Consider the following 20,970-nt stretch of genomic DNA (forward strand, 5'->3'; position numbering starts at 1 on the left):
TCTGACTGTGCTAGAAGCCAATGTATCTGTATGGATCAGAATTAATTAATCCCTACTCCTATTAAATCCTCGCACTACTGCTGCACATCATAACTATGTTTCCCACTCTGCTGCCAACCAAACCAGCTATGCCCTTCAACTTCAGCCATGTCTCTGGAAATATGGTACGAATGCAGGTAACCCAGAGGATTAGTAGGCATCACTCAGACTCCCACAGCTTTAATCAGCAAGCCAACCCTCAGCAGAAGCCCTTATGAGTCAAAACTCAAGACATAGAATTTCCTAAAAGGTTACACCATGCAGAATGGGCCATATCAAAAGGTGTAATGCTTAGGTTCTTAAAGATATTTTTACATGCAGGAGTCATGCCAGGGTCCTTAGTTCACCTATCCTGACACTAGACCCATTTCCAAACACAGTATCCCACAGTATCAGAGGAATTTATTCCTTTGTTTCATTTCTTAATTGCACAGTTTCATCACCTTTTAGATCTTTATGTGAAACAATAAAATAAACTAAACAGTTGGATTATCACATAATTTAGATCATCATTATGTATGGTAAACCAGATGTTACTTGCCCCTTAAAAAATAAAGAGATACTATTGCAATAACGTGACTATCTCCATACAAACACTGAAAAGAGAAATGAAAAATGTTTGTGCGCATTTAATGAGCCCAAAATTAGAATGTATTTTAAAAAATGCTAATCCCATGTACTTCTGATCCTTTTTTGCATTCCTTGAACTTAGTGGTTAAACAGTGAGTAATCTAACAGGTAGTACTGTCACTACTAGCAGTGTTTTCATTTGTAAAGCTTCATCAAGCATCTTTTCCATAGGCTGGTATCCTAAGAAAATAAGGTCTATGCACACACCAAGGTGCTCTGATTATGTGTATATCTCTGCCTCAACCTAATAAAATTTGAGCCCGTTGGCTGACTTAATCCATTTTTAACAGAGGGGGCAGAGACCCAATTATTGCTTTCACAAGGAAATGCAATAACATGCGCTCAAACTTTCTGAGGTAGCTTTGAAGACACAAAGAGAGGTTCTGAATACCTCAGCCACAGGAAAGCCTCAACAAGAGCTTCCACAATGTGTGATATTGAAGGATGAACCATAATAAACTAGGCTTCCTTTATTCCACTACTCACAGAAAGAGCATTTTGGCAAAGAGTAGAGCAGACTTTCAACACTCTCCTACAATTTCAGGCCATGCATTTAAGCAGGAGAGATTTTTCCAAAGCATTCAAGCACTGTCCTAACTACGCCCAGGGAAGTCTTGCTTGTAACTATAGCATAAGGAAGTGAGGCTGCTGAGTTTTTTTAGAGTCCAGGCTGATAGTGCTGGGCACTTTATGCACTGTTTGGGCTACCCCATGCTTATGACAGGGAGGAAGGAAAGAAAGAAAGCCTAATGACCTGCTCTAAACCACATCCACTCACTCTACAGTCACAGGGGGCTTGCCTGACAGCAAAAAATCTGGTGGATGCTCATATTTCCGGTCACACATCTTTCTTTCAGTTCTTTAAGAAGTGCGAGGGATATACTGTGGCAGCAATGGTCACCAAATGGGTGTCCTGAGAAGGGTGGATTCTCAGCTGCTAATGTCCACAAAGAAAACATCTAGCTAGCCTCTGGCAGCTGCCCTCTGAGTATGATTTTAGTTGTTTTACAGTCATAAAGAGTCAAGTTATCATTCTCACAACTTCCATGTCTTAAAAAAATAGAGAAAAGTCAGAGATATTTCAGAAGAACTAATATGATGTCAAGATGTTTGCCCCCACCTGGATAAATACACTTTACCAAATGAAATCAAGAAAAGACTTCCATTTGCTTAAAATAAAATAAAATTAAATTAAATTAAATTAAATTAAATTAAAAACAAACAAACAAACAAACAAACAAACAAACAAAAAAAAACAGGAAAAGCGTCAGGCACTGCAATATCCTAATCTTAGCCATTTCAGAACAGAATTGCTTATTTTCTCATATCGACAGTTACTTGCTTGTGTTCTTACCTTCTGGAAATGTAACTTGCAGAAAATTAACGGTGCTGCTAAAATTAGCTTCTAGGCTCATCACCCCACCACCCCATCCTTCCCAGAAGAGCGTAAAGAGGATAGAATGTCTATGGCTGGCTACATTTTCAGAATTGTGACATTCTTTTACCAGCAATGCACTTTCACACACTTAAGTGTGAAAGGGAAGCTCAATTTCTAATATTTTCACAAAAAGGTAGCAACTTGACTTCTCCCCTGCCCTGTGTTGGCTTTATGAAGAGTTATTGCTTTAGTGACTAGTTAGACAAATTTTACTGTGATGATAAGGAAGAGGATGAGAAGAGAGGAGGACAGAAATAATGTTACCACCTCCATTTTCTTTCCATGCTGTTTGTACCCCTCTTTTTGCTACAGGTCCTGCAGTGGCGTTCTCTTCCTGCTGCAAAGTAGCAAGCTCTGCTCAGAAGACATATCAGCCCTTGCAAGCCTCAGTCTGAAGTGGAAGCTGCACTTTACCTGCTCCACCATTCCTTATGCAAACAAAGCAGTACTTTCTGTTCGTACATGAAATGCACAAAGCCCTCCCAGTAAATATTTAGAATGCACAAAAAAGCCTGAATAACAATGTAAAAAGCCTTCTAATCATACAGTCATGAGATGCTTCCAGGAAATTGGAAGACTTATGGTACTGACGGCATGAGATGTGCCCACCTAAAGCAGCACCGTGCTTCAGAGTTCAGGGTCTGATCCAAAGCACACTGGAATCATTCCACTTTTACAGGCTTGGGATCAATTACTGGCAAAACTCTAATCCCCAGTATAGCCAAGACAGCCTTCAGCATCATGCAAACCTTCCCCAAACAGCCAAACACTTGCAGCTGTTTCCCAGTGCGCTCTCCAATGTGCAAGCACAAGATTTATTCAGCACTGGAGGGATGAAAGAGGGAATATTCATTTCCAAGGAAGGCAGGGCAGGGACTGTCACAATTTAGAGCCTAGTCAACCAAGGCTTAAGAACCTAGAGAAACACAGCCAGCCTCCAGCAGACAAATTCTAACAAAATTTCAGGAACTGGGTACATTATTCATGAAGACAAAGCCTCTGGAGAAACAAACCCAGAGCTGATGTAAAGCAGCTATTTTAATCAATAAACCTGTAGCAGAAAGCATCTGCACCAGGTCTATCTAAAACCAGCCATTTAGAATTTAAAGGCCAAATAACAATCCATGTGCAGCCTTTCTGCTGGGTTTTATGACCATTCCTCTTTTTCCCTGCTTAAGCAATGTATTTCTGCAAACTTTCTCATTCACTCTGACAATACCTGCCTGTGAGCAACGAAAGGGAAGAGCTTTTAGATTAAACCCACTCCTCCTCATTTTTTGCATACATCTCTTTGGAACTGACAGTGGCATCCCCGTGGCATTTATTCACATATTCTCCAGTTGTAATGAAAGAAAAGTTTTAGCAAATTAAGTATTTTTTCAAATAAAGGCAAAGAAACGCCCTCATTTACCACTCTGCATCAATCCCTCTGGGACTGGCAAGTTTCCTGCAGCCCTTGCTGCAGATGGTTCCTTGTATTTTACTGGCAGAAGAGCAGAACTGCTTGCTTTCCTGCTCCCTCAGCATCTCCTACTTGGAGAAACCCAATGAGAGTTAAATATAGTGTTCAGCCTGGACAACACTATTTTCTTCAACGGCACTTGATGGAAAATACAAGTCTAGGAATTACTGAGAGCTTCCCCACCTTTCAACCTACACATGCCCAATTCCAACCCTGACAGGCTGGAAGAATGGGTTAGCAAGTCCAACAAAGGCAGATTCAAAGTCCTGCACCTAGGAAGGAACAAACCCATGCAAAAAAGGCAGGCTAGGGGCTACCAGCTGGAAAATAGCTTTTCAGAAAAGGGCGTATGATGTTAGCTGACCACAAATTGAATGTCAATCAACAGCGTGATCTCATGACAGTGGAGGCCAACTGTATACTGGGCTGTACTCGCAAGAGCATAGACATAAGGTAGATGGAAAGGACTTTTCCCCTCTAGTCAGTACTTGCGAGACTGCATCAGGTGTATTGTGCTGAGTCTGGAGTTTCCCAGAAACAAGACAGACATTGACAAACTGGAGTGATTATCACAAAGATGGTGAGGGCAAGGAGAGGCTGAGGGAGCTAGAGTCATTCAGTAAACGAAGAAAAGGCTCGGGAGAAATCTTATTGATGCCTTCAGCTATCTAATGGGAAGGTATAAAGAAATGAGAGCATTCTTGAAGTAAGAAGGAGGAGGAAAAACAGGATGAAAAGCAACAGTCACAAGTTGAAACATGGAAAATTGGATAGTAGGGGAAAAAAAAAAAAAAGTTATCATGCAGATGACCAAAGGGGAAAACGGGTTGTGCAAAGAGATTGTTGAATCTCCAGCCTTGCAGACATTCAGAACTCAACCAGACCAGCCTCTGAACATCTTCATCTACAACACGACTTATTTCAAGCAGGGGTGTGCATTAGACCTTCAGAGGTCTTTTCTGACCTATTTTTTTCAACTATCTTATAAACCTCTCTACAAGGCTTTCTTCTACTATTACTCCAGCTTTTCTGTCATTCTTTTCTCTCAGATATTTCTCATATGCAATGATGATAAATAGGCAATGGCAACACTGTCTGTTGCATGCAGGAAAATTCTGACCAGCTATGCTCCCTAAATCTAAAAAATTCCATCCAAGTTTTTTATTATTTTGCAGAAATTTGTTCAGACATACCCTGTTAATCTGTACCAACAGTCTGGAGAATCTAATTTTTTTCTAATTCTGTTAAAGACAAAGATCAGCATAGCATTTTTTCTGGTGTCTCTGTAGCTTCTTCCTGCAGCCTCAGTCTATACCTGCACATAAACTGCTGCCTCAGGCTGTTCATGAACAGCCCAACATGCAGGATTGTAACCTGGTGCTTCTTACAAAAATGAAGACAGCTCTGATGTATTCCTTACTGTGTCTCAGGCATGTCTGTCCCTTAAACATTCCATATCTTGTCTCACCACTATCTAAATTTTTACCTCTTAGCATTTACTGTATTTCTCTGTCCACTGTAAAATACTTTGAATGAAGGTGTGGAGCACCACAATGCTGCTATACCTGAAATTGTACTGACACCCAGAGGAGTGTTCTGGGAATTGCTGCTTAACTAAGGAATAAAAAAATCTCAGAACAAAATGTTAAGAGAGGAGGGCAGGGCAGGGAAGAATGTTCTAATGTCCGTATTAGAATAGAATGCTTTACCTTGGAATCACCATCAAAACATAAGTTAATAAAACTGTATTGCATCCATAGAGAAGAAGGCTTTTCCAGAAAAAAAAAAAAAAAAAAAAAAAAAAAAAAAAAAAAAAAGCATGACCAGCATGATCAATGTAGGGTGATCTAGGTGATTTTTTTGTTTGTTTGTTTTGTTTTAATACTTGGCTCCTGTTTCTCTCACCATCACATGACACCAAAGTATCTCAGGGGAACATAAGACACTCGGTTTTAAGAAGGCTTATCCAAGCCTCTTTGAATAGGTATTCTTCCATTTCCAGACTTGAATTAAATCTTTAAAATTTTCACTGGTCTACTCTGACAATTGTTGAACAAATCCTGGGTGGGGGGAGAGATTGGAGGAGGAGAGGCAAAAGAAAGGCAGTGGCTGATGTGGCACTAGCCCTAAAAAAATAAAGTGAGATCTAGACAGATCATTCAATATTCAGTTGAAATGACAGACTGTTAAGGAACTGGCTGCTGGATATAAGCACCACCTTAACTTCCTACATGAAATTTAATTAAAAAAAAAAAGATGTTAAGAACAAGCAGGTAGCAAAACATCTGACTTCTTTTCTCAATAACCAATTTGTGTACTTTTACATTTCTCAGGAAAAGATTACCTCAAATGTCTTTTTTTTTTTTTTTTTTTTTTTTTTTGCAACCTTAACTTTTTGTTTAACACAAAGAAACAATTGATTTTTGGTAACTGCAAAGTCATGCCAGCCACACTGCTTGCACATTAGGTATACCCTGATTAAGTCACATCCCAGTTTTGCCCTGAGGCTGGATAAAGGGAAAGCACAACAGCAGCTTGGTATCCTGAGACACCATCCAAATAATTTCAGGCCATCTTTGGTTTCTAAACAGCTTAGAAACTGCCCTAAGTGGTATGTTTGTTACCACAAAGCAAACCAGTGACTCCTGGTAAATTGCCTTTAGTGGTTTTGGGAGAAGGGAGACTGAAACATAGGAATCCTTTACAAAAAGGTGCTTGCAATAATGTTCATAAATAAGTGGCCTGATTTTCACAAGTGCTAAGCATCAAGCAAACCTCACTTGTTTACCATCGATTTAAACAGACAAACAAACAAACAAAAAACTTCAGTTAATGAAAATAACACACAGGTCTTTCTATAATCCTAGGCAGAGCAGAATTGCTGAGCTCTTTACACTTCTGCTATGGGATAAATAATGAAGAATAAAACTTTGTAATGGGAGTTTCATATATGGTTTTGTGCTACACTTTTAGAGGCCTGGCAGACAAACAAGAATCTAGGAGTCAGGGTTATACTGGCTCTAAGCCACCTCTGGCTCTCTGATTTCAGCTCTTGGCATAATTTAGCCAGGTCCATCTGTGTCTGCTTGCCCATGGGCATCAACGCTGCCAGGAACTGCAGCTAGGCTATGTGCTACGGCCCCACTCTTCATGTATTTCACTCTCAAACACACACCTCTGTGCCAAAACTGCTAAATGCTCACTCAGTCTCAGCTCCTGAGACAAAGCTGTGGGTTTTAGTGCTCCTTTCCCAGCACAGAGGGGTAGCAGGCAAGCAGGGACAACTTTTCTCCCTCTCACTTTGAATATTTTCCAGATGTCAGGATTTTCTCCTCTTGCTCAAGATAACCTTTATCAGGCTTTTCAAGAACAGACAGTGTCTTCTACATCGTGACATCTAAGGCTGCAGCCAGGGACCTAGAACATGCAACCAAGGCATGGAAGAACAAGGGCAGCAACGCCAAGACACCCAACCTGGGAAAAGAGCTTCCTCATCCTCAACAGTTCCCAGACAAACTGGAGAGTCTCTCCTCAGCCTGAGCATGTTAAACCCAGGCCATATTCACAAGTAGTTTTTCAACAAAGCAACATTTTCCGTAGAAATAAACCTCTGGCACACACACAACTACACCAAGCAAAAACAGATCACCAAGATATTTTTCAAGCAGCCCTAGTGAAAAAAAATCACTTTTAATTCAAGATTCCAGTGAATATTCATGTCAAAATATTGCTCTCAGCCTCATCAAAATACTGTGAACTTTGTGGGTCCAAAACACTAAATTGCAAACCTCAAACAACGACCTATTTCACGTGACTGTGCTTAGCCTCTAACTTTTTCTGCATAGTATTTTGACACTTGCCTTTTCAGTTTCCAGGCACAGCTGAAATTAAAACATGTAGATATCTAAAGAGTTAGAGAAAGTTGGCAAAGGTTTAGCTTTTAGGAGTGTAACACAGTCAATTCAGACAAAGTAGTGCTTCTGTGTGATAATTTAGAGCAGCTTTTTGTTTGTTTGTTTGTTTTGTTGTTGGTTTTGTTTTATTTTGTTTGTTTGTTTTACAATATTACCTTTCTATTCTTGTTGCAGGCCTGTTAAGCCAGAACTTAAGAATATGAATAGGAAGTCAATAAATACAGTCTGAATTCAAATTATGAGATGTCCTAGTGTGAAAGATTGGACACACTATGTATTTAAATGCATGTGTTACATATGTACAGGACTATGCATCACACCCGTGCCCTGAAGCTCTAAAAGCTTATTAGCCTTGGCTTTGATAAAGCTTAGTACTGAATGAGAGCACATTAAGAACTGGTCTCCTCTCCAAACAGATGGCTGATCCTTATGGCAGGGACAGAGAACAGGGACACAAGCTTGCTGTTCCTCAGAAAACTAAGACCTAGATGTTGGTGGGTTTTGTTGATATTTTTTTTTTACTTCAACTCTTACAAATAAAGAAAAAGAATACACAAATACATACGTACATGTTACCTAAGACAACAAGGTTCACTACTTTTCCAGTATCTATTGGACTGGAATCTTATAACGCTAGAGAATATTTATCCTATATTTATCAGATTGCTTAAAGCAAGCCCAGAATAATACAGGCTCCCTTTCTGTCAATCATCCTGTATCACACTACTAAACCTAACTAGCCCTTCTTCCAGTGTCTGTAATGTCACTGGGGGCCCTGGGTCTGCTATTTCCACTCCAGAAAGCCATTTATATCCCACAGTGGCATCATCAACTCCACTCTCTCCTCTACCCATCTCTTGCCAGTTACAGTTACCACATGCCTGATATTTGCAGGACAGCAGTAGGCCCTAAAGATCAAATTATCCAATGTCATTTTCTTTTACCCAGCAAAACATAAAACAATTGTACAAGAAGTGACTGCCTTGATACAATCCCCTGTCTTCCATGCTATACAGCTGCTTTACTTCTCAGCATGGATTTTGCTTCTCACTCCAGGGGCTAAACTAAGCAAGCCAGAAGAATGGAAGCAAATGAAAAAAAAAAAAAAAAAAAAAAAAAAAAAAAAAAAAATTGAAGTGAGAAAAGAGAAAAAAAAGAAAAAGAAAAAAGAAAGAACTTTTCTACTTTGGCCTTGGCAGTCAGCCAGAGAGCAAAAACAGATTTATAGCTGTTATGGTAAACAATTTAAAACTAAGGCACCCAGCTATCTGTAGTCTGTCAACATCAATTTCATCCTTTAAACACACTCCAAAACTTCCATTCCACTTTGAAAACTCATTTCCCTTGCCTTATCTACTGGAAATATTTGGTAAGTGTTTTCAAGCTAGATGGCAGTTGACTTTCTCAACATCCAGTAGGTAGGTGCCTTTCTCAAGCACCTGCATATTCTGTTGCTTCAAGTCATATAAGAAGAAGAGAACTGGACTGCTTACATTTCTCTTTTGGAAAGTGGCTTGCCAGTCTAGAAGCAAGATCTCTCTAAGATGCCAATTTGTAGTCTCATGGTGCATAAGAACATTTTGCATGTTACTGTCTGCCAAAATAACATGTCAGCAGGGTGAATATCCTCAGCATCTCAGTTGAGATGCTACAAAATCCTTAAGAGCCCTCATTCTGAGGGCTCAGGGGCAGGTGGGTGGGAAAAGAGGAAGCTCAAATCCCACCCCATCCACTCTGGGGATCTATATCCTGAATAACAGAATTATTTGATAATAAGTACTGACGAGAGAAAAAAACATCCTACAGGATACAGTACAGGATGTACTCTATCACATACTGAAGGGGCAGAAACACAAACCCACCACCTCAGATGTGCCTGCTGTTGTTAAAACCCCTTAGCAATTCAGCATCTTAACAGCATAGGCTGGAGACTTAATTCTGGAAGAAAAAATAAGAACTATTTGCATTGCACTCACATGCACAAATAAGGTCATACACATGAAAATCAAAATCAAATTCTAGTTTCTTCCTCTTCTAATTACACTCAACAAGAGCAGAAGCAAAAGACAATGTCTTAAAGCTCAGTATTCCTGGGAAAGGGGTTGTCAGGATGATGTGTCTAGGTTGTGTAAGTACCAAATACTAATGACTATTGAAGACATTTTAGTAAGTAAAAAGCATGTTTTTCTACACAGCACAAGTTCTCTGTATATAAAGCTAAACTTTGGCAGTAGTGACATCAAAATCTTATTAATTAATGGAAGTGGTGATTAAAGAAGGTCTTCCCTGGATTCAGTCACTTAACAGAGACAGTACAAGTTGCTAAAAGTTCATATTAACAGTTTTCAGAATCATCTCATTTTCACTGTTTGCAGAGTTCCCTCAGGTCTGGTGGGTGCAATAACTGTAGAGGTGTGGTTCATCCCCTGATACAGCAGGGAAGGTATGTGGTAACAAGTTCCCAGTCCTGTATCTGCATCTTCAGGTGTCAGAGCAAAATGCCATGATTTTCCCATGCCCAGAGCTGTCATTGAATTGGTAACATCATGGCCAAGGTCATGCAAAACCTCTTGAATCTTGAGTTGAAAATGACTGTTCTCGGGTTTAGCCTCACATGCGCAGTCTGTGTGTGATACACCCAGGATACACCAAAAACATTTTGTGGGCCAGTCTTTGGAAAGAAGTATTTGGGTAATAATATTCCTCTCCATCCCCCATGATTTTAAGCATTGCTTTTCTCTCTAAACTGTGTTCTTTTCTTCTGCAGTTTGGTCAAGGTGTAGTTGACTGTATTCAGACATGTCTAGGAATCCGTCATCCTGGCTATGATAGGGATGAGTATCACTACAAGATACATTTCCCAGGGAAAGTGGACATGAATTAATTAACAAGGTTGGAGAGATTCAAGACTAACTTGTGAATTAACATTTGTCTAGGTGTAAGTCTTATTTCCAGTTTCATGACATGCCATTTAAGAAATTCATCTATACCCTGTATATACAGCTGGATATGATCAAGCTTGTTGTACAAGCAGCACTTGAAGGAAAAGGAAAAATTTTTCTAGAAAAAATGTCAGAGCTGGACAATTAAGTTAGCTTCCAGATAGTAACAGATGCCAGCAGCATCAGGTGTCATTAAAGAAACTTTTGAAATCCCACAGGCTACTAAGCAGCACAAGGCACTAAGCAAGATTTTTATTTGCTGTCAATCTGGAAGGAGTACGAATTTCACTGGGAAGTATTTCTATCCACAGTTCTACAGTCTCCAGATTGTTCTTATATACAATGACTGTACCACAAAATAAAAATAACTATCCTGTTTTTGAGAATCTCTTTACTGAACTGTCTATATTAAGAAAATAAGAGAATCAAGCTTTTCAGGCAGGGCTTGATCTTGAAGATATAGATGTCACAGAGAAAACACACTTCTTTTTGTAAGCCAAATTCAACCATTTTAAGTGTGTTGCTATTTGTCAGGATGAAAAAAAAATAATATCTGTATAGCAAGAAATGAAGCTTGAAAACAAATTACTCAAGTAATGCCACAATTCTCTTGGATTTTCATTGTTACATAGTAAGTTTTTTTAAGGAATGTGAAAGGGCATGAATATTTCTTCTCAGAACCGCAGGCACCTATCATCAAGGTAGAATTCCAAAGGAAAGCAGTAACTGCTCGTTTTTTTTTCCTACTGAAAATCTCCAGAAACAACGAAGAAGGCCAAAATATTGAAGTATATGGAGAGAATAAATATTCACATCAGGAGCATAAAGTACTTGAAATTCACTATTCACCATGTCTGAGTGCAATAGCATAGAACAATTAAGAGGTGCCTTCTTTGTCAAGAAATGGGAACAATGGAAGATTTACAGGAGCAACTATAAGATTTTAGCTACTGTGACTGCATTACACTGACAGTAGTGAGAGTTTTCAAAATACAGGACCAGACTCCACATTCAGATACATCAATTTTTACTGCTCAGTCTTACTGAGGAAACTTGCTTTCACTCAAACAATTTATTACCTATTTGCTACATTCTTATAATTACATGATTTATTTTTTTTTTTGCATTCTTCAAAGTACTTTCCTATTTAACCCACATGTACCTTTCCCTTAACCATTCTCAGCTTTCTATACAGCATTTTTCCTTTTCTTTTAGTCCTCATCTTTCTTTCGCTAACATCCTTCATTTTTAATATCACTATCCTAGCAAGAGATGGAGAGCTGATTTAAGCACACCTTTTTCATGTTCCATCTTAAGGTAATAAGAATGATGCCTTACAAGCTATTTGTAAAAGTATCTAGACAACAGAAGAAAAAGGAAATGGAGCTGAGTACAGACGCTGCATTTCATTATGTTCTAATTCTATTATAAGGACTACATGAGTGTACAGTGAAAGTGAGATGTGATCTACACCATCACTCAAATAAGGCTTCACTAAAAGTAATCACTACTCATGTAGCCTCACCTGGGACTTTAAACAATAGAAGAGTCATTTGTTTAGTTGTACACAAATAGGTGGTTAAAACATACACATTTTACTCTTATGGCTTTAGCCTGTAAACTAAATCTGAACCAGAACACTAATTCACATTTTACTATCAAAACTCACCAGGACAGACTTATTGACTATTTAAGAGCTGATGCAGAGTTTTCCAGTGCAAGAGTTTTGGGGAAACACTGGAATTTTTCTGTCCTTCGCCAACCTTTAAACCTTTAAATGTTCACTATTACTAGGCAGCTCCTGCTCATTACATTCAAATGCAAGTGACCTCTTCATATTTTCCTAACTTTCACTAGATGAGCATTCCTTTTCCTTTCTGCATGCAACCTTGTATCCCAAATGCTCTTTTCACCTTGTACCACACCAAAATTTCTCTTAAAAACAAAACAACAACAAAACTTGTAATGTCTGTACAGTCACACTGATTTCCTGGGCAATGATCTGTTTCTTGTGGTTGAGTTAAAACACTTGGCATTTAGCCTTTTTCTTCTTTCCTCTCAGGAACTAGGTTATTATTGCCTCATAAAGCAGTGCCTGGGTGGTATTACTAGCTAATTAATGTCTATTTAGTGTAAAGAGCTTCCAGCCCCTTTAGCTGCTTTTTCTTTCTTTCTCTGACAGGGCCAGATGGCACTCTGGCCAACCTTCATCCACCCTTCACGAGCCATACACTCAATTCAGACAATGAATCTAGCAGCTTTGGAACTCATTCCCTTTACATGTGTTAGGTGGGCAGACGCTGGAAGAGTGGTTGTTATTGCTCCAAACAATGGGTAAATAAGTGACTTCACTTAAAATACATAGGTTAAACATCTATGAAGCAATAGTCACCTTTTCATTTTTGTACGCCGTTGTGTTATTTGTTTTTATTTTCTATCTTTCATCATAAAACAGGGTGACAAACACATACCTACAAAAAGAAATACATGGTCAACAATGAATACTTGCAACAGGCTGTAAGGCATTGATCATGCCCACCTCACCATACCATTTGATCACAGAATAAATTAGGATGATGAATCCACTCATGTTCAAAGAAAGAGTCCAATTACATTCTTCTGTGAAGCCAGCCCAGAATACTTGTCTTTTTTCAAGATCAAGCACCAGTAATCCAAGTAACTGTCTTCCCATTGGTGTCGTATGCACCTTTCACACTGATTTGATGTTCCTATTAAGATATGATCCTCCCCAGTTCCAGATTACTGCATCAAGATGCTAATTTTCATGTCCTTTACACTCCACAAATTGGTCACACATCAAAGAGCCTTCAGAAAGGGTAAGGGAAGGAGGAACAAAATGTAAAATATCATTAACCAAATGCCATCTGAAAATTAATTAGCATGAGGCTCACCTGATTAAAAGTGTAAATAATTTTCTCTCAGAAAACCACTGCCTCAGAAACATTACAGACGAATTGTTCTTTACCCCAAAAGGTTGCGATCAGGAAAAATTCCAAATCTCACCATTATTTTTAGATAACATTCTCATCTCTACTTTCATTGAATTAAGTCATTTAAGGCATCTCTGTATTAGTAGATTTTGTCTTTTTATCTTCATTCCTCACTTCTCAGAAAGCATTATTACATCTTAGAGAGATTAAATATATATATAATAGTGCCAGAGACACTCCAAGCAGCCTGCAGCCATACTATGATCAGCTGTGGTCTAATCTGCTTTTAACATCTGAGGAGTATCACTACTGATTCATGTTTCAAAGACAAATGACTACTGAGAAAACAGCCCCAGCTGGTCAACTGACTGACGCGTTCTCTCACTGCAAATCCCATGTCACTTGCCCTAGTGACAGGATATAGGGTCTCACACTTTGAGCTGGAGGTGATGTGCAATATTTCAGGCCAAACATAAAACACTGGACAAAGATGACCTTCACAGGGTCCATGAGAACTCCATGGGTGGGAGGAGGTGTCTCCTTCATGCTCTGCCATATTCCTTTTTAGGGAACTGTACTCCAACTCATTAAGATCCTCTCTGCAAATTCTATTTGAAAAAAAAAAAAAAAAATCTGAAAGGACAAACCTCTGAGCTGCTTTCAGCTGCCAAAAATATAAAAGAACTTTCTAAGCTTTTGCTTTAAAATGCCAGGTTATAAATGCTTGACTTTCCAACCTAAGTTTGGTTGGAAAGTCAAATGCTTAGTTGGAAAGTCAAATACTCAGAAGCTTGGAAATACCAGAGCTCGTGTTATCTGAACATCATGCTCCAGCCCTGTTGCACTCATACATTACAACAACCTTTAATTACATTGCCACATGCTACTTTCTTCTATTGGACTCTTGCTTTGATGTTTAAAAAGACCTGCTTAATATCCTTTTGCATTCTGTATAAGCAGCGCACAGCCTCGAGGTTCATTTATCCCACACTACCAAAACTGTGCACAGAATGTAAAATGATTAATTTTCTCCTAAGCATCTCTGACAGAGTCTCCCCATAATATCCAAGTTTCTTGTGACTGTGAAATTTACCCTCGCTGTGTTCCTCTAAGGTGAGGTTGCAACATTATCTGTATTCCGCAGGTGGGAAAATGAGAGTCGGAAGAAAGAAGGCACAAACTTCCCATTAATTTTAGTAACACAACCTAAGGCACACAGGAAGCATATTACTCAGTTTCCAGTCCTTCACTCTGTTTCAAAGTCTCCTTGCAATGGCCTCCCAGCCTACTTCATAGCAGACATGCATAAAATGAGGAGCCTGTTGTTACTGGCCATTTGTGAAGTTTGTTTTTAATCTGCATCAGTCAGAAATTTTGTGGAGGAAACTGAGGAGAGAAACCAGTCCTCCAGAGTAGCTTTCAGCTGCCTTGAGTGTAATATCTTGCTTTCTCCACTGCAATCCTCTGCTTCATTTACAATACATCTTTCAGCTTTGCAGCAAATGAGGCAATGTCTAAACATACTTCAGAGCGTGCCCACCTGAATAACGAATAATCTGCATCAGCTCAGAACTCTAGATTCTGGAGAGAAACGGCCACCATGTCCCTAGCCTGTCTCCTTCTCTTATCTATCCTCACCCCATGTTCTCCTCCTTTTTTTTTTTTCTTTTTCTTTTTCTTTTTTCTTTTTATTTTTATTTCCCGTTGTGATTTCTTGTTCTTTGCTTTCTCTGCTTCTCTCCAACAGCCCCCTAAGCCTGCACAGCAGCCTGTCTCTTCTCATCTGTTACAGCCCAAAGTCCCTGCGGGCTGACATTTTCTCCTTCACTTCCTTTTCCTCCTGTTCCCTCTTCCTCTTCCCCAGATATCTGACTGTCCTCTGGGCTCCTCCATGGCTACTTCCCATCTCCTAATGCTGCTCCCCAAGTTGCTGCATACACTCATTTGTTTTTTTTTCTACTCCTTCTTTTGTTTTTTTTTTCGTCCTATTTTCCCTGCTCCTCCATACATCTTTACCAGCCTATCCCCATTTGACCAAGATTGTTCCTCCTGTTTTTTTCCTTCCTGCTGGAGATCAGCAGCACAGTGCCCCTCCTCAGCTTCTGTGAGCCTCCTGCAGCCAGGAGTAAGCACAGAGAGACCCCACTCAAAACCTCCCTGAGCATGTACAGACACAAATTTTTGAAAACACAGCTCCTGAATCTGAGGTCTCCAACAGGTATCAACAGCCTCAGGGCAAACTCAGGAGCACAAGACAGCAAAAGGCATTTCCTCAGTATAATGGGGATACTTTTAAATGTAAAGCCTCAAAAACTTCAGTGCACTAACAGCACTAAAACTTCTCAGGAAACAATTTCTGGATTTATTTAATTTACAGAAAGTAATTTAAAGCAATACATTTTCCCCAAATCTTGTATTCAGAAACTACTGAATTTTGTTAAACTTTAAACTAGAAGAAAAAGAGAAAGATTCAAAGACTGAGTCTTACCAAAAAAAAAAAAAAAAAAAAAAAAATCAGCCAAAACAATTACAGTTTAGAAAAGCTTTAAAGGAAACTATGCCTTACAGTAAACAGTGACAGGTACACTTTACTCTGGGCAATACTACTGTGCTGATAATTAATAAACCTACCAGATAAACATAATTGTTCCAGCTAAACAAACATTTCCAGTCACACTGGCGTAAATAAAATCATTCCTTTCATCAGTTAGAAGCAAGTCCACGTGTTGTCACCATCTCTCCACACTGCCTAGAAGTGTCTAAGCATCATTTTTCCCCCAGCTTGGTAAGACCCAAATTTCAGGCTGTCCATTCCTGTCTGATGAAAAGTGCACCTGAGTTCGCTATCCCTAGCACAAAAACAAGAACTGATCCAGAATTCCCCCAGAGTAATGGGGGAAAGCCTGGTGAGCATTTTCTGTCAGTGAAACTGCAGATTACCATTCCTTCCCACAAAAAATCCTCCTTTCAGCAGCATCCATTTTGCTGCGAAGTTTCTGGTTTGTAGCTGTGCAGCTACAAACTCCCACCCACACTGTAACTGCCCTGAAGCAGTACTCAGCAGGCACCATGCAGCCTCAGTTTGAGCACATCTGAGACAGAACACCTGGTTTCAAAAATCTAAAGTTGAAGGACCAAAAAGCTGAGAAACACTTCTAAAATGGGCTAGAAGAATTAGAAACAAAGCAAACAGGATCACAGAGTCCATAGCCTATTTTTTGAACTTTAAAGCTTTTCCTCTCCTAGGACAATGCTTTTATTCCAACTGGAGTTTTTATAATTTATTATTCCTTAAGAAATATTTTTAAAACATACTAGTGTAGAAACTGATGCTCATTTTACTGAATCTTTGGTGAAGACACAATTTTGTATACCTTCTTAAAAGGACAAAGCTGCACATTTTATTTAAACATTTAATGACCTAAGATGTCATTACTTTAAAAGCTATTTTACAAACATCTTGCTCAAGAGCTTTCATCATGGTCATGGCAGCCAAAAGGGCCAACCATACACTGGTGTGCTTCAGGCACGGCATTGCTAGCCAGTTGAGGGAAGTGACTGGCCTGCTGCGCTCTGCCCTGGTGCAGCCTCATCTCAACTGCTGTGTGCAGTTTTGGGTGCCTCAATGTAAGAAGGAGATAAAACTATTAGCATCCAAAAGAGGGTTACAGAGATGGTGAAGGGTCTATGAGGAGTGGCTGAGGCCCCTTGGTTTGTTCAGCCCAGAGCACAGCAGGCTGAGGGGAGGCCTCATGGCAGCCTGCAGCTCCCTCACGAGGGGAGCGGAGGGGCAGGCACTGAGCTCTGCTCTCTGGGGACAGTGACAGGACCCGAGGGAACGGCATGGAGCTGGGACAGGGGAGGGTCAGGCTGGGGGTTAGGGAAAGGTTCTACACCCAGAGGGTGGTCGGGCACTGCAACAGGCTCCCCGGGGCAGTGGTCATGGCACTGAGCCCGACAGAGTTCAAGGAGTGTTTGGAGAGACTCTCAGGCTTGATTTTTGGGTGGTCCTGTGTGGAGCCAGGAGCTGGACTCAATGATCCTTGTGGGCCCCTTCTAACTATGTATATTCTATGTTTATCAACAGCAAAACCACTGTTTAATCATAGAATCACAATGTCTGAGTTGGAAGGGACCCATAAGGATCATCGAGGCCAACTCCAGTCCTCCTATACCTGCAATGATATCACTGGCTAAAGACAATATGAAAATTATTGCCTACAGCTTTGAAAGTAAGCAGTAATTGTAGAAGTTTCTGCTTTTGCATGTTGCATCAGAATTACCTTAAGGGTGAGTGCATCGGTCTTTTTCATTAACAATTGTTGTGAAGGTTCCTACTGGAACATCAGACATCCTAAAATAATGTATTTACTTTTGGAAATATGGATATACATTTTTAAGAGAGTGGAGTGACACGGAGGGGGGGAAATAAATAAATAAATAAAAAGTAACAATTAAACAAATAAAAATACCAAAGGCAAGAACATATAATAATGGAGAAAGAGGATGAAACAGAAGTGATTAAAAAAAGAGAAGAATTAGAACGACTTCTGTTATTTTGGCATGTCAGCACAACTCAATAGCTTAAAAAAGCCACTAGTCTGTGGTGATGGTGACAGTGTGTCATCAAGCAGAGAAATGCAGAGGGCTCTTACTGCAGCATATGGGTCTGGCTGGCGTCCTTTTGTTTGTCAGGTACCTCGTAGTGTGGGGAAATCTTGCCGAGGCCACTGTCACTCAGCATCCTCTTTCGAACTGCAGGGTTCCATCGATCTGATATTCTAGGGAGGGAAAAATGAAGAGAAAGGCATTCAACTCCAGAAATTACTTTGCATGCACCACTTTGAAGCTCTTTTATGTCTGTTTGTCCCCACGATTTTTCAGCCCACAGCAAGCTAGTTTAGCTAAATTCACTGTAAGTACAAGACTCTTCCTACAGAAGATAAGGAACATTTCTGGTCTGCCCAGAGGATGAGAAGAAAGAGACATTTCACCACCATTCTGAGGCTCAAAGGACTTCATGGACTTATATACTGGTATCAAAGCCTTGACCATGCAGAGAACAGCTTTGTAACTTGTTAGATACAGATTTATGCCAGGGGCAGATGGTCTGTGAGGGTGTGAGGACATTGAAAGGTGCTGAAGATACCTCTTTAGTCCTGCTGTTTGCTTCAGGATGTGTAATACAGTAGATTTTACTCTGCTGTCCTTCTGACATTACCATTGCTGCACCTGATCCTGTCCCCAAGTCCCCACCCTTTACCATAACACCCCCACCCTCTTCTGAAAAGGGGACCAGAAAAGGAATGCCCAACTCTAATGTGGCTGCTGAAGGCCAGATTCTAGCACCACTCACCCAGAGGCCTGCTCCACTACCAGATCAGGCATTCCGGGTGGCGTCCCCCCCTGCTGTGACATTACCAGCTCTGGGTCCAGAATAAAAATCTCGTCCTGCGAAATTTCCGTCACAAAGTGCAAATGTTCCTGTCGGAGTGATATAAGGAACAGATAACAAACCTGTGGCATCACTGGTCAAACAGAAAGCCCAAATGGCTACAGGAAACCTGGCAGTAGATCAGTCTGAAGAGCATTCATGTGACTCTGTGTGTGTATTTATTTAAGTGCATACATATACACACACAGTAATAGCAATGCTACTGTGGTTGTAAATAAGCAATTCTTAGATTTTAAACAAAACAAGATTCCCAACCAACAAGCTTCACATTCACAGCAACACTTAAAAGGCTGTTGCTCAGTGACTCAGGCCCTGTCAACGCCATTCAGCTGAAAACTGGACGTCTACCCAAAAAGCTGAGGTTTGCATTTCCAAATGAGGACCATCATCTAAGATCTGCCCTCAGCTGACATCTGACAGGATTTTTCATAGTTTGCAGGTATTTTCTCAACCCTCAATTGCTTGTATATTCTGTTTTTGCATCTCCATTACCAAAGCTCTCTTTCTCAATCCCTCTTTTCTGTTATTGACACAGAAGTCCCATTGTCTTTCAAAAACACTGAGTGTGAGTAGGCCTGTCTAAGTAGGTGGATGGACAGGAAACTTCCGACATTTTGTGCACAGGGACCATCACATAGTATTGGTCTTTTGCCCACAGAAACATAGGGCGATGAAGTAGGAGGGAAGGATGACAATTTGTACAGAGTCAGAATTAAAGAAATGCAGAATAAACCAAACAGAATGACACTGTCCAGTTTAACCTATAGCAGCATCTTCTTCATCTTTGCTTTACAAATGTTAAAGCACAACTTCATTAAAGCATGTATATGGCTGTGTGCAAAGGCCCTTGGTGGCTATATGCAGACACTGAACCTGGGACCTCTGAGCTAAAGTCACAGCTTCTTCTGCTTGAACTAAAACACCAGCTGCATATGTCCATGTAATTCAAAAACTGCTTACATAGTTCTTAGGGGGACCAGGTGCAAATGACCAATAGGTGAAGCAACAGTTTACACTTAATGCTGAGCCACTAATTGATCTGTTCTGGCTACAAACCAGGAACACCAAAAGCTCTGTAAAATTTTCAGTGTCTTTCAGAAAATAAATTCAGATTGGCAGATCTACACCACAGGTTTGAATCTAATGAAACTACATGCTGTTTTGGGTTTCCTTGGGAATATTTGATACAGCTCTGCTCATCATTCTCAACTTGTAACATCACATTAATTTCCACAGCTATTTCATGTCACGCAGAGGATCAGGTCTTCTGGTGACCAAAAACATCATTAGTGAAAAGATAAAATCAAATAAGCTAGTGTCACACAGATACCCTTAGAAAGACATGATAAGAATGACAAATATAGAAAATCTCGATTTGTATATCAGGTTGGCAGAAAAGCACACCATCAGCAGATATAAATCTTCAGTGAGCTCAGTGAAATGATGTGAATTATATCAACTAAAAAAAAGGCCCAGAGTTTTTTCTCTGATTTTCACAAGGCATCAGCAACATCCTAGAATACATGAAAGCAATGGCAGATAATTCATTTTAAGCTGCATGTGGCATAGCTTTAGAAAAAGATTTATAGAAACAGTAACCAAATAGAGATTTACCTGAGATCTGTCAATGCGGTAAAAACGATCAGCAGAAGTTGCTGCAAGGAAAACAAACAAGAAAGCAGCAGTGAAGCAAGTGGTCTGAGCAGGACTGCATGAACAAGATGGGCTGAACTGACATCAGCACCATGTAAAGACAATCTCTGTGTCAGTGAAGTGACATGGGTTTCATAAGAATATAATTTGATTCATTCATCATTTCCATATTTCTACCCCATTAAATGATGAATTTAAATGTTGGGCTTAACAAAACAAATATTCACTGAAAGTACTGACTTGAAATAAATAGTTAAAAATGCAAGAAAATTGGGTTTCAGGCATATAAGAAGACTTAATTACATTAAAATGTGTGACAGGAAGAGATGCATTCTTCCAATTACAGTAGAGCAAGCACATCGTAGAATTTATAGGTCTAATAGTATTAATTCAAATTTTGAATCCAAAAAAAATTGTAATGTGCTTGGAATCTCCTTGTAAATTAAATGCTCAAATATTCAGCCTGAATTACCAATACACTCAGGA

General features: G+C 39.8%; 1 protein-coding gene across 8 annotated transcripts in view; it reads right to left on the minus strand.

Moving 5' to 3' along the window:
* DGKI (diacylglycerol kinase iota) overlaps positions 1-20,970 on the minus strand; it is a gene marked incomplete at its 5' end in the record, with an annotated part of 213,446 nt that overhangs the window by 32,324 nt on the left and 160,152 nt on the right. For all 8 annotated transcript variants that reach the window (XR_014685744.1, XM_084497769.1, XM_084497768.1 and 5 more), the window contains 3 exons: positions 18,032-18,157; positions 18,733-18,860; positions 20,446-20,486. Coding sequence is in view for 7 of the 8 variants with exons in the window: in XM_084497769.1 (XP_084353895.1) it covers positions 18,032-18,157; positions 18,733-18,860; positions 20,446-20,486 (295 nt within the window). The remainder of the gene's footprint in view (positions 1-18,031; positions 18,158-18,732; positions 18,861-20,445; positions 20,487-20,970) is intronic.

Source organism: Aythya ferina (genome assembly GCF_964211825.1).
Source record: "Aythya ferina genome assembly, chromosome: 1".
Taxonomy (NCBI): domain Eukaryota; kingdom Metazoa; phylum Chordata; class Aves; order Anseriformes; family Anatidae; genus Aythya; species Aythya ferina.